The sequence below is a fragment of the Bicyclus anynana genome, chromosome 7 (genome assembly GCF_947172395.1).
Source record: "Bicyclus anynana chromosome 7, ilBicAnyn1.1, whole genome shotgun sequence".
NCBI lineage: Eukaryota > Metazoa > Arthropoda > Insecta > Lepidoptera > Nymphalidae > Bicyclus > Bicyclus anynana.
In genome coordinates, this window is record NC_069089.1 from 1,589,111 (window position 1) to 1,604,589 (window position 15,479).

The 15,479-nt window shown below is 37.2% G+C and overlaps 1 protein-coding gene across 2 annotated transcripts in view; it reads right to left on the bottom strand.

The window, feature by feature from the left end:
* The window catches only part of LOC112047339 (four and a half LIM domains protein 2), a 212,296-nt gene extending 198,880 nt beyond the window's left edge, over positions 1-13,416 (bottom strand). Inside the window, exon 1 of one of the 2 annotated variants that reach the window (XM_052882721.1) lies at positions 13,037-13,416. In XM_052882721.1, the coding sequence (XP_052738681.1) occupies positions 13,037-13,084 (48 nt within the window). In that variant the 5' untranslated portion in view covers positions 13,085-13,416. The remainder of the gene's footprint in view (positions 1-13,036) is intronic. The other variant, XM_052882723.1, reaches the window with a different exon arrangement.
* Between the last annotated feature and the right edge of the window lie 2,063 nt (positions 13,417-15,479).

Here is a 15,479-nt window from a genome sequence, read left to right on the forward strand (position 1 = left end):
AACGATTCGTAATAATTTGAATTTTAAAATGTATAGGGTAGGATAGGGGTAGGGTAGACGTAGGGTAGACGTAGGGTAGACGTAGGGTAGGTGTAGGGTTGGAGTAGGGTAGATAAGGGTATGGAAAAAGTGCACAAAAGTCAAAGCGAAGCTTGACCGGTACCGCTAGTAAAATATAAAAATAATCCTAAAACACAAAATTGCACCTGTTAATAAAAATTTTAATAAAAAAAAATTCAACCGACTTCCAACTCAAAAAATAACTTTAACTAAAAAGCAAAAAATAACATCCTACCTATGTGCTACCTTCTGATCAGTTTGAAGGCGGCGCCAAGCCAGTTTTAATTAAATACGTTTAAACTACAAAATTTCTGTGGTTATTCCAGAAACAGCTTTAATTAAAACACGACACTGGCTTGGCACCGCCTTCAAACTGATCAGAAGGTAGCACATAGGTAGGATTTTATTTTTTGCTTTTTAGTTAAAGTTATTTTTTGAGTTGGAAGTCGGTTGAATTTTTTTTTATTAAAATTTTTATTTTTTTATTTTTAGTGTTAGCATACCCACTGCGTGTACAGTCACAACCTATCTAAGTGGAAAGTTCTTATCAATACAAAATTATCAAGTCCAAACACAAGGTAGCTACTGTGAGCCGTCGAGGAGTTCTCTTCACTGTGCTTCGTCTTCATCACCAGACCCTTAATACAGTCGCAATCCATCTAGGTGGAATTCTCATCAATACAAATTTATTAAGTCCAAACACAAGGTAGCTACTGTGAACCGTCGAGGAGTTCTCTTCACTGTCCCTCGTCTTCATCACCAGACCCTTAATACAGTCACACTCCATCTAGGTGGTAAGTTCTCATGAATACAAATTTATCAAGTCCAAACACAAGTTAGCTACTGTGAACAGTCGAGGAGTTCTCTTCACTGTCCCTCGTCTTCATCATCAGGCCCTTAATACAGTCACAATCCATCTAGGTGGTAAGTTCTCATGAATACAAATTTATCAAGTCCAAACACAAGGTAGCTACTGTGAACCGTCGAGGAGTTCTCTTCACTGTCCCTCGTCTTCATCACCAGACCCTTAATACAGTCACAACCCATATAGGTGGAAAGTACTCATCAATACAAATTAATCAAGCCCAAACAAAAGGTGACTGCTGTAAATCCTTGATGAGTTCCATCATCTGTGTTTCGGCTCCATCATCAGACCAACTCCAAACCTTCATAAAGTTGTAGTGGTTTAAAATACCTTATGGAAACACTAACAAACGTACTAACCGTCTCTACAACTTTCGAAAGTTCCCCTCAATTTCTCCAGGATGCCATCATCAGATCCTGACATGAAAAAAATGGGACCACCCTGGAAGTAAACCCTACAAAACAAAAAAAGAATTTTCAAAATCGGTCTATAATTGACGGAATTATCGCTGGACATACATAAAAAAAAAAAAAAAAAAAACATACATACAGCCGAACGTAGAACCTCCTCCTTTTTGGAAGTCGGTTAAAAATAACTGAAACGCAGTTCGTTAGAATATAATCTAAATTTTCATTAAAATTATTAAATTAACTACGTAACATTGCTCTCGAGAAATCTAGTCAATTAAGTATAACTGGAAAGTTTATACTAACACCAGGTCGACGGAGCGTGCTAATATCTACTGAATCAGTAATTAGCAAATTGGAATCAGCCGAAGAACTCGACGGAAGCACTTTTCTCGGAAAAATTCTCCCTCGCATTACAGTTCGGAATAATGCAACGAACGATCAATTAGGAAAATAAAATTTTTACAGCTAAAACTAGTTTTATCCAGTTGGGGCAATTGGAACAATTACTGACAAGAGATGATAAGTATGCAGATGATCTAATAAGAAGGGATCTATATCTTCTGTGTATACTTATATAGTCTCAAAAGTTCGTTGATGACACTCCCATGATGTGCGAGCGACGGGGGGAAAGACTGCGATTCGTGCGTGCGGGGAAGTGTGGTGCATCAGTCGTGGGTTTTTCATTCATCGCTACCCGCCCCCAGCCCGCGCGGGCCATCGGGAGTGCTACGTATGAAATACAAGCAATAATAAAATATGCGAAAATATAAATAGGAGCTGAAGTAGGAGTTGAAAGTTATATAATAGTTAAGAAAGAGTAATTCTTGTATGTATAATATTCAAAAAATTAGACCTTTAATAAAAATAAATTTACTTCATTACGTTTTTCTGAACATAAGAGGCTTTACAGACCTTCAGTTTTAATTGTATAGTTTTATCTAATCGAAATAATCACTAGAAAAACTGAAAAAACTACACACGTACAATTTAACTGTTCAGTTAAATCTGAACAGAGCTTGGTAGTAGTATTTCCCCGTACGCAGTCTGTCAACAAAAGCTCTACTACTACCAATATGTAAAAGTTGGGATAAAAATAAAAAGGTACGATGTTTAATGTTATAAAGTTAATTTGGGTGAGGTTACGTGTTTAGGTTAATTTGGTTAACATTTTCAAACAGAATTTCCCCGGAGAGAGTATGTTCGGAAAAGCGTCCATTGTTGGTAACTGAAACAAAATGAAATCCGGTGTATGCGTTAACAAGTAAAAAGCAAAAATATACAGATGCAGTCTAAAAAGTAGACTTGTTCTACAAAATCCTATTCAATATGTACTGCAAAACATTTTGTTTAAGTTTTTAGTGGGATCCGAATTCTAAATCGAATTTGTAAAACCTAACTAAGTAAGACTAGATTTAAGGTACTGTTACACATGCTCTAAAATAGCATGCTAAAAACGTGCTATTAAGTATGTTCCATACGAGCATGCTTATCATCAGTTTACATTTGCTAGCAATAAGCATGCTATTTTTAACCGACTTCCAAAAAGGAGGAGGTTCTACGTTCGGCTGTATGTATGTTCTTTTTTAAGTATGCTGCTGAATAAGCATGCTCAAAGCAAACATTACAATGACACATGCTAATTTGTATCTATCGCTCTCTGTCTATAGTATCGTGTTAGATAGGGAGAGATGAAGATGAAGATAATACAGAATAGCCAGATGAAGATGAAGAGAATACAGAATAGCAATGCTGATCGGCTAGCATACTTAATAAGCAAACCTGTTCAGACGCGCTAAAAGCACGCCACCTTCCACCCGCGCAGCCAGTAGGATGCTCATAAATCGCACGACTGTTGATTCTTGAGCAAGCTCGAAATAAGCATGCTCAATATTAGCAATGTTACGATACCCATGCTAATAAGTAGCAACTGCTCAATAGTAGCATGCTTTCTTGCTTGAAATGAGCATGTGTAACAGTAGCTTTAATACATTCGTAAAACATTGAAGAGGTTACATTACGTAAACATTGAGTCATATCATGAAATCAAAACAAAGTAACGTAAAAAACCTTTTATGAATTACGCATTATAATTAATTTTTGTATAACAATAATTAACTAAAGTGCTAATTAAACAAATTAACCTTCACGGTAATCCCGTCGGTGTCCGGATTATTCACAAAACAGTCTGTTAACTTTTATATTTCTATTAAGAAGGTTGCGTTTACTTTGAACTACTTTGCATTTTTAGGGTCCCGTACCTCAATAGGAAAAAACCGAATCCTTATAAGATAAATAATCTAAGACTTTCCGTATAAACTTTCAATCCCTATTTCACCCCCTGGTGACATTATTTTGCGTATTTTCACAACTAAAAGTATTCTATACCTAACTTTCTTCGTATTATGGTCGCTAATGAATATCGTCCACGCGCAGTGTAGGGTACAAATCTATCTGTAAAATCTAAATGTAATTTTTGGCCTCCGTGGCGCAGTGGTATGCGCGGTGGATATACAAGACGGAGGTCCTGGGTTCGATCCCCGGCTGGGCAGATTGAGATTCTCTTCATTTGTCCAGGTCTGGCTGGTGGGAGGCTTCGGCCGTGGCCAAGCGATTTAGCGTTCCGGTACGATGCCGTGTAGAAACCGAAAGGGATGTGGATTTTCATCCTCCTCCAAGTTAGCCCGCTTCCATCTTAGACTGCATCATCACTTACCATCAGGTGAGATTGTAGTCAAGGGCTAACATGTTAAGAATAAAAAAATAAAACAGTCTAACAACTACAGTGCTACAGACAGACACACATACAGACACAACATAAAGATCATGTTTCCCCTCTTTTTGCGTTGGGGGCAAAAAAAAGGCATAGGTTAGAGAGTTGAAGGTGGTTGAAGTTTATATTTAGCGGCATCGCACGATACGGTCATAAAAAAGACACCTCAAGGCTGATAATAGAATTTCATAATTAGTAACAAACCCTGTTAATATCCTGTCGTGGATGGGGAGCGTTCACGCGAATTTAAGCTTAATGAACTGTAAATGAGGTGAATTTTATTACCGTAATACTTACCTAAGCATTTATGTAGAAACCTCTATGTTCTGGCTACTTTCCTAGTCTTTTTTCAAATATAAAATCATCGTTATCGTTATGAACCCATATTCGGCTCACTGCTGAGCTCGAGTCTCCTCTCAGAATGAGAGGGTTTAGGCATTAGACTACCACGCTGGCCCAATGCGGATTGGCAGACTTCACACAAGAAAATTCCCTGGTATGCTGGTTTCCTCACGATGTTTTCCTTCACCGTTTGGGACACGTGATATTTAATTTTTTAAAATGCACACAACTGAAAAGTTAGAGGTGCACGCCCCGGATTTGAACCCACACCCTCTGGAAACGGAGGCAGAGGTGATATCCACTGGGCTATCACGTCTCTTCATCACCGTCGTTATAATAATGGATGGCCTTGAATGTTGAAGATTTATTATATCAACATGATAATAAATGACCTCTTATCAGATAATAATTTCTTGATACCGATTTTATATAGACGTGTAAGAAAAGAAGGTGTATACACTTATATAAAGGGGTGTGGATTTTCATCGTTTCCATCTTGGACTGCATCATCACTTACCACCAGGTGAGATTGTAATCAAGGGCTAACTTGTAAAAAATACGAAAAAATAATCATGTGTTAATCCAAGTCACAGTTTAACATACACTTTTTTTTTAAATTATTTTCACCATAATTTTTTAAAATATGATCAATATTCCTGTTACAGTTTTTCCAAAGGAGGGTTCCTATTTGTCGATATGATAGAAGTGGGTACGGCAATAGTCCAGCGGGCGGGAATCGAATCCAAGACCAGTGTTGAGTCCGGTCCGTTTACCGCGCAGCTATTGAGATTACAATCACTTGTTGTTTATGTATAAATCAGTTATATTATTTTATAATAGAAGCTGCTGTTGACAAAAAGGTTATTATATAAGAGACATACCCTTAAGCAACTTAAAGGTAAACTTACTTCAATATTTCGAAGATTTATCTATTAGTAGAATAAACATCATTGATTTAGTTTGTTGTAGTCGGAATATATTATACTAGCTGACACCTGCGTGGTTCCCGTTCCCGTAGGAATACGGGGATAATATATAGCCTTCCTCATTAAATGAGCTATTGAAATGAATGAAAGAATTTTTCAAATCGGACCAGTAGTTCCTGAGATTAGCGCGTTCAACCAAACAAACTCTTCAGCTTTATAATATTAGTATAAAAAGTATATTAAATAGTATAAATAATTATTTGATACTTTCCGGATGACTCTTTTAATAACTGATAATATTTATAAATGCGATAACCCACTTCTAAAAAAGAGTAAATGTTTGATATGTGATAATACGTACCTACCAAACCAATGTAGATAAGATGATAAGTAGATAGTATCCTAAAAACACTCTCAAATAATGTATGTTACTAAATAAATAATAGATAATTGTATGTTATGCAATTTCACGAACACTTAAATTATTAAAACAAATTCATTAAGGAATCTTATTCTCGCAAAAAACTTTGAACACACTTTCTGAAAACGAATTTGCATCTTTGCCTGTTTCCTTATGATGTATATAAATAATAGATAATGTATGTTATGTAATTTCACGAACACTTAAATTATTAAATTTCATTATGGTATCATTTTCTCGCAGAAAATTATTTTAATAATTCATTTAGAGTAGTGAATTTTAAATAAATTTATTTTTGTTTCAATTTTAATACATGAAACACTGAATAAAATAACCACTTAGAGATGAATGTATTAAAACTTAAACTGAAATTGTTGGAAAAATGTAAATTCATGTTTTCACAACAATAAAGGTTTTTAAACTATTAATTCCATGAGAATAAACTTCGAGAAGCATTTTCCGAATAAATCCAGCCATTTATACGACTACTAGCAATGATATTAAATACTGTTAGATGTGTTACTAGCGCATAAAAAATGAGGCGCTCAAAAGAGGAAATTTATAATCAAGGCATTGTTAGTTGTGGTCAATGAGAACACACGTCAACTCGACATCGTAGACAATATTTGGATATGATTTGTAATAACTTTCGATGTTTAAGCGATAGTATATAACTTTCGATAAGCGACTAAATGAAATTAAGACTAAATGAAATTAATTACCTATACACATTTGTCCGCCCCAGTTTTGAGGCGTTACTGCCCTATCTCTTGTATAAAATGTCGTTGAAAGTGTGTGATAGTGTTAGACGGATAATTGATTCAGTATATTACAGACTAGCTGACGCCTCGCGGTTTTACCCGCGTGGTTCCCGTTCCCGTGGGAATACCGGGATAATATATAGCCTATAGCCTTCCTCGATAAATGGACTATCTAACACTAAAAGAATTTTTCAAATCGGACCAGTAGTTCCTGAGATTAGCGCGTTCAATCAAACAAACAAACTCTTCAGGTTTATAATATTAGTATAGATTCAACATAGCCATCCGTGCTTTGACACCTATATATCTATGTATCTAAGCATCCGTGTTTATATGTAGAATAGAATAGAATAGAACGGAACGGAACGCAATGGAATAGAATATTTTTTATTTGTTCACACCCGTTACAAGTACTCCTAATAGAACAAAACAAAAAACATAATTTTCTTTTTAATTGTAAAAGGATCAGCAGCGTCCTTACAGGCCGATTCTTTTAAAAATCCATACTTAAATATTCATTAATGTAATTAATACGTATCTATGAGGAACGGGAGTATGTACTCGTATCAAGCGGTATGTAAGTTTCCTTTTCTTTGGGACGGCTTACCTTCATCAAAATTCCATTCTTCGCCACTGAAAAGGATACATTAAGGAACTTAATATTCACCAAAGCGATCCTATAAAACACCTTCCTACTAGTCTATTGCAGACAGACGAAACGGCATTCCAAGCAAATTTCGTGTCGATAAGACCGGTTATGAGATACCTACTCCGTACCTACTGGATCAAACTGATGCGTTAACATTTGCGTTTAAACCTGAAGATTGAGAGCAAGTGTGGACCAGACCTTCGGCATTTTATAAAAGCTGCTTATTAAACATAAAAAATACATGGTATCGTTTTTCATGTTTTTGTTCTTTACAAGTTAGCCTTTGACTGACTACAATCTCACCTGATGGTAGATGATGATCCTCATCATCATTAGCAACCTATATTCGGCTCCCTGTTGAGTCTCCTCTCAGAATAAGAGGGGTTGGGTCTATAGTTCACGACGCTGTCTCAATGCGGATTGGCAGACTTCACACACGTAGAGAATTAAGTAAATTCTCTGGTATGCAAGTTTTCTCACGATGATTTCCTTCACTTGATATTCAATTTTATAAAATGCACACAACTAACCGGATTTGAACCTACGTATTATTTGTTTTGACTAAATGAAATTAAGACTTCTAGCTATTTTAGTTCGCTTCAGTTTCGACGTGTTAGTGACATATCTAATAACTAGCTGACGCCACACGGTTTTACCCGCGTGGTTCCCGTTCCCGTAGGAATATGGGGATAATATATAGCCTATAGCCTTCCTCGATAAATGGGCTATCTAACATTGAAAGAATTTTTTAAATCGGACCAGTAGTTCAAGAGATTAGCGCATTCAATCAAACAAACAAACTCTTCAGCTTTATAATATTAGTAGGATATAAAATCTATGTGAACCAGCCATTCAAGTCGTCAAGCGATCAAAAGCTCAGTACAATTCCGATACAGAAATTACATGTTATTAGGAAATCAAGATAGCTCTGTAATCGTTCCGCCATTTCCATGATTATCCTTATTTCTTAGCATTCGACCGTTTGATTACAGGTCATCGTACTGCAGGTTGGTAACCTTTAACATCTAGCATTTGATTAAATGGACGGAGTTTCCTAAACTTTTTTCCTCTGGCAAACTAGTATTTAGGTATACGTGATTAATTGCAGGTATTTCCTTAACAATTACCCAATATCACTACATTGTATAAAACAAAGTCGCTTTCTCTGCCCCGATATCTAATGTATGCTTAAATCTTTAAAACTACCAACGGATTTTGATGCGGTTTTTTTTAATAGATAGAGTGATTGAAGATGAAGGTTTATATGTATAACATCCAATAAATAGTGGAGAAATACTGTCATTTTTGAGATTTTTAATGTGATGTCGTTTGCGTTGCGTTTTTGCGTTGTCATTGTAAACGGAGGCTGAATCCTATGATATTTATCAAAATAATGTACTAGGTATTGTACACATTGAAAAGGTCTACAGAAAACTCCGCGATGGTATATGTCTATATGTTATGGATATCCCACAATAAAATTTATTGTCATTTTCTTTTTACGACAAATAATTGCTATTTTTCGAAGCTAATCTAAGCTAGTACTTAATATAAATAATAAATAAATATTTTGTTTGTATTATATTATATGCGATGCGCATTGGTGTGTACTTTATAGTTATTAAATGTTGAATTATTTCATTATTTGTTTTTTTTTTATTTACTAATCTTACAACAGCTTTAAGTTTAGAATAATTTACCAATATGCTAGTAAATAATGAATATATGATAGATGAGAAAAATTTAGATTTTGTCCAAAGGATCAGCCTGGCTGTCCAGCGCGGAAATGCAGCCAGTATCCTTGCCACCATTCCACGTGGACATGATTTGTATAATTATTACGATAATTTAGAAGAAATGATAACCTCTCTGCAGCACTAGGTAGTGTTGTGGTTCTCAACAGAAAGTATCTGGGTTCGACTACCAACTCGGTCAGTGTACGATTTCATATTTTATAAATTGGCCCCGGGTCTTATGTGGTGGTAGGCATCGGCCGTGACTGGTTACCACTCTACAGGCAAAAATGTCTCGTCAAGGGATTTAGCGTTCCAGTACGATGTCGCGTAGAAATCGTCCGAATTATGGGTAGGATAACCTGTACTTCTTTCAAATAAGCCCACTTCCATCGTCACTTAACGGCTTTGTCAAACAAAAAAAAAAGATTTTTGGGGATTTTCTGTTATCTAAAAAAAAGTCTCAGTAGCCGCGCGGTGATGTGAAATGTTATAACCCCGTGTCTTGAAGATCGCGTAAAGCCTTTGGCTTCGAATAAAGCTTATATTAACTGATAATAATTATCGTTCATCGCATCTGATGGACGTTGGTGTCCCAAGATGCTGGGATGGCGACCCCGCACTAGAAAGCGCAGTGCAGGTCGACCCTCCACCAGGTGGACTGACGGCATCAAGCAAGTCGCAGGGATTCGCTGGATGCAGGCGACTCAGGATCGTGATGTTTGGAAGTCCCTACAAAAGGCATATGTCCTGCAGTGGACGTCCATCGGCTGATATGATGATGATGATGATGGTGATGATGAATAATTATCATTACAGTCTCATACATTATCATTCAAACCAGCAAACCCGCATTAATTCATAAACAAAAGCACAGTTTAAGAGTTTTATGTTCTATGGGTAGATTAGTGATGATGAAATAATGATTGATGAGTAATGAATATTTAGTTTTATAACATAATGGATGAGGAAATATCTGCTTATTTACGGTTTCCTTTGAGGAAAATTATGTTTGCTTTAATCCATAGATACGTATTCCAGTCATGTACCTAGGTAGGTTACTTTTAATCGGTTAACCGCCGTTTGGTGAATTTATTTGTGTTGCGAGTTTATCTGCGTGGTTGTTGGTTAACCTCAATGAAACAAAGCCTATACGTTGCTCCAAACTAATCCATAAATCCGTACTAATATCATTAATGCAAAAGTAAGTCAATAGGTATTGAAAATGTTGGTGAAAATGGAAAAATCATGCTTAAAAGGCCAAGTTAAGAGGAAGGTAGCTTCCATGATTATACATCATCATTATCAACCCATATTCGGCTCACTGCTGAGCTCGAGTCTCCTCTCAGAATGAGATGGGTTAGGCCAATAGTTCACCACGCTGGCCCAATGCGGATTGGCAGACTTCACACACGAAGAGAATTAAGAAAATTCTCTGGTATGCATTTCTTAAAATGCACACAACTGAAAAGTTGGAGGTGCATGCCCCAGACCGGATTCGACCCCACACCCACCGGAATCGGAAGCAGAGGTCATATCCACTGGGCTATCACCATTGTGTGTCTACCATTTGCGTTTTATCCATTAATTACAGAACACCCTGTATATTTAGGTACTAACAGTACAATTAATCAAAAGCTTGCAAAAAGTTTTCTATGTAGAAAATTACGTAGGTTTAATAAAATACGATTGTTCTAGTTTGTGCAATAAGCGTAGAGCAATTAAGGCTTAATTGACTCTGTAGGTACGTAGACAATCCTCGACTTAATCAAATTCAACCAGGGTTTGTTTCATTCTGGTTTGGCATGCCCATATTGTTTTTCCAAGATAAGTATTTTTTTTTTATTCTTTACAAGTTAGCCCTTGACTACAGTCTCACCTGATGGTAAGTGATGATGAAGTCTAAGATGGAAGCGGACTAACTTGTTAGGAGGAGGATGAAAATCCACACCCCTTTCGGTTTCTACACGGCATCGTACCGGAACGCTAAATCGCTTAGCGGTACGTCTTTGCCGGTAGGGTGGTAACTAGCCACGGCCGAAGCCTCCCACCAGCCAGACCTGAACAAATTAAGAAAATCTCAATCTGCCCAGCCGGGGATCGAACCCAGGACCTCCGTTTTGTAAATCCACCGCGCATACCACTGCGCCACGGAGGCCGTCATAAAAAGTAAATCTTTTTTAAAAAAAAGTAGATCTTTTTTACCAGACTGCAAGAAGGGTTATACAGGCGTGATAGCCCAGTGGATATGACCTCTGCCTCCGATTCTGGAGGGTGTGGGTTCTAAACCGGTTCGGGGCATGCACCTTCAACTTTTCAGTTGTGTGCATTTTTAATAAATTAAATATCACGTGTCGGTGAAGGAAAATATCGTGAGGATACCTACATATCAGAGAATTTTTATAATTCTCTGCGTGTGTGAAGTCTGCCAATCCGCATTGGGCCAGAGTGGTGGACTATTGGCCTAACCCCTCTCATTCTGAGAGGAGACTCGAGCTCAGCAGTGAGCCGAATACGGGTTGTTAACAACGAAGAAGGGTTATGTTTTTCGTGCGTATCTTATGTGTATATACTCAGAGGCACAATTATCCGTCCACTTTGATATACTCGCGTCATATTAAAGAGGGTGGATAATTGTGCATCTGAGTAAATGTAATATTCTTTATTACCTCATATCTTCCAAACCGCTTAACGAATTTACTTAATTAGAATTACATAAGTGAAGGTAAAAAAATCAACACAACGACTGTGAGATGCTATAGACTCGTGGTGATTTTTTTTTCTTTGCGATATTGCAATATGGGTATAAAATTCAAGGGCTTATCATGACTGGTGGCTTATTATGCTGGTGGGAGGCTTCGGCCGTGGCTAGTTACCACCCTACCGAAAAAGACGTACCGCCAAGCGATTTAGCGTTCCGGTGTGATATCGTGTAGAAACCTCCTCCTAAAAAGTTAGCCCGCTTCCATCTTAGATTGCACCATCACTTACCATCAGGTGAGATTGTAGTCAAGGGCTAACTTGTAAAGAATAAAATAAAAAAAATTATAGAGATCAACTTCTCAATATAATACTCAATAATATTTTATTGCCTGACCCAGAAATCGAATCTTGGACCGTGCTAGCAGAATAATCTAACCCACACCATTCAACACTACTTCAAACCGTCTCGCAAGAATCAAACCCGGAACTTATCGCTTATAAGACCCAAGAAAGTCGATAAGCGGGAGTTATCGTGAAACAACTATTAAACTATATCTATAACAACCTAACTATAACTATAACAACCATAGTATACTTGTTTACGGTTGCAACAACTGATACGTTTCACGCGGTCAAATCACCTTTGCTTTGTCCCACTCAGTTGCATAACGCTGTCTCTGTCTCTAACAAGTTTGACAGAGGTCGCCAAACTTTTATTTCTATATTATATTTAACACTTGAACCGGATTATGTCGGAGTTATGTAAGTAAATGATCTTAAATATAAATTGTGCTAAGTACTATGATTATATATTTAATTTTAAATTTATTTAATAATATGTTTCTATAATTTTAAAAATGTATTTTATACCTCAATAGCGTTGAATAAATATTTCCTCTTCAATACTTTATCTTCACAAATCTCTTTAAAATAGTTTCAATCGTCAACAGAATAAATATTACCTACAATAAAACATAAAAAAAAATACTAAAAGCAAATTATATTGATTAATCTAATCAATCAAGATCCAGACAACGAGCAATTTTTCCGCGAGGAATTGTCCAAAGAATGGTACTGCATGCTATTTATCATAAGATAATTAAATTAAAATTTGAATTTTTAGCTAATACTATCAAACGGATTAGAAGGTATTTAACTATACGTCTACTAACGTCCACAGACATCTAAATTAAAAGAAAAAAATATTATTAAAGAATGCCGCAAAAAAGTCTTAAAGAATTAGTTTTAATCGCCCCCTTGAATATTCAAGGAAGGCACATGCCTATTTTTGTCGCACCACAGGTGGCAGCTGGTCACCTTTAACTAGTCCAGTGAAGAAAAGGTCGAAATACAAGACATAAAACTGTTAGCTAACTAGATAATAAAGCCCACTAACCATTTCAGAAAAGGCGCTTTTCGGCCTTCTAGCTGGTGTCCCGTTCATCCTGATCACATGAACAAAAATCAAAACAAAATCAGCCAATCGGCACGCACTAAAACTTTTTCACGGACACTTGTTGGCACGAAGTTCACTGTCAAACTCGAGCATACGAACGACTTCGCAACTTTACTGTTAATCCTCGACGCCGGAGCATTTGCCTCAACCTATTTAGTTCCACTTTTGTATTGTTGGAAACGTAAGGAGCGTTCCGCGACACTTAATTTAATCGATGACTTCATGCAATTATTTGTTGATAAGTTATCGAGTGTTTGAGAGTTGGAAGTGGTCGGGGGGAGCGAACGACGGGCCTTGCCTACGGTTCGATTGTAACTGCCGAGCCGGCACTCCGGTCTCGACTGCTATAGCCTATAGCCTGCAATCGGGTCTCCGCTCTCTGACGCTCCAAAACTCACGTTGTTTCTGCATTTTTTACACGCTCACTATACAAGTATACAATAGCCTAACATTTTGAGGTTATGTTTTCTATAGGAGTCATTCCTTTCTCGGCACAACACATTCATCACACCTTTTTTTTGTGCAAAGCAGGTACCATTTTTGACGGCGCGGATTTTCATGCGTTTTTTCTGTTGTATTTGTATTTGTTGTTATTTTCTTCTTGCAGTAGCGTTACCGGGAAATAGCAGAGGATATTCCAGAGTCAAATACAAGGGCTAGAAAAGCATTAATGGACGGAATGTCTTTAAGACCTAGGCTTAGAAGGCCTGGTTATGAGCTGATTGAAATATTCGTAACCGAGGTGGAAATCTACGCTCTTGTGAAGGAAGACCTCGTTTTGCCATAAGACGTTGTGTGTAGTTCATCTATGTATGACAAGAATAATAAATCTAAGTTCGTCTAAATTTGAGAATTAACCGACACCATGGGTAACTCAAAATTACCAATTGCAGTATAATTTTGGCAGCTACATTTTTATCGTTTTTTTATTCTTTACACGTTAGCCTTTGATTACAACCACACCTGTTGGTAAGTGATGATGCAGGGGAGCTTGGATCATCGGGCTATCTAGTTAAGAGTAGGATGAAAATCCACCCCTTTCGGTTTCTACATGACATCGTACCGAAACGCTAAATTGGCGGTACGTCTTTGCCGGTGGGGTGGTAACTAGACACGGTTAAAGCCTCCCACCAGACCTGGATCAACTAAGAAAATCTCAACCAGACCAGCCGTGGATCGAACATAGGACTTCCGTCTTGTAAATCCAATGCCACATGCCACTGCGCCACGGATGTTAAACATCTATGTACATTTATCCTAATGAATCAGGTAGCAATTTGTCCAAAAAATCCAATCGGGAAATAATAGATACAATTTAACTAATTACTCGGAAATTGAATTATGAATAGTTCATTTTAGACTGCAACATAGAGAAGTGTTTCATAATTCGGTTGGATGGCTTTTAATTTTCAAAATACTAGAACTGAAATCTAAAATCTATTATGCGATGTTTCTATTATGCGCAATCACCTATTGTACTAAACGGCCGGTATTTTCGGATGATGTCCAGTCAATCCAATAAAGTGGAAACAATCAAATCAATTTGCCTGTTAATGGACATCCCTCATCATATTCCCTTTCTACAATCGCAAACGCTTCGAAAATTAAAAATGTATGTGAGTGACATTTGTTATCGACTGGTCACGTGAACAAGTTATCGATCGAATTCGTCATTCTCATACATTTTTTAGTTTTCAAAGCGTGGATATGGCTATAGGCCCTGTTCTAAATTGTAACTTTCAAACTTCAATATAATCCGTTCTACAAATTTTATCTTGCTGCATTATTGACAAATTTAGCTGAGTATAATGTTATAATAGTTTGTATAATTGTGTGCGATTTAAAAAATGACTACTAACATCAAAGGCCGTGATAGCCCAGTGGACATAACCCCTGCTGACGATTCCGGAGGGTGTGGGTTCGAATCCGTTCCGGGGCTTGCACCTCCAACTTTACAGTTGTGTGCATTTTAAGAAATTAAATATCTCGTGTCTCAAATGGTGAAGGAAAAACATCGTGAGGAAACCTGGACACCAGAGAAATTTCTTAATTCTATGCGTGTGTGAAGCCTGCCAATCCGCATTGGGCCAGCGTGGTGGACTATTGGCCTAACCCGTCTCATTCTGAGAGGCGACTCGAGCTCTGCAGTGAGCCGAATATGGGTTGATAACGAACGAACATAAAAGGGATGATATTACTGGGCAAAACACTCTTCCAGAAATCCTTAGTCCTGGAATTTAAAAAAAATCTAGCACCATATAGTACAGAGAAGAGCGATTACCTTACCCACACATGTGTGTACTTGTTTACTTAGTACAGTTTAAGCGTACATGATTCACTTAGGAGATGTTTACAGTCTATATTTAGTCGGTCGCCTGGTTAG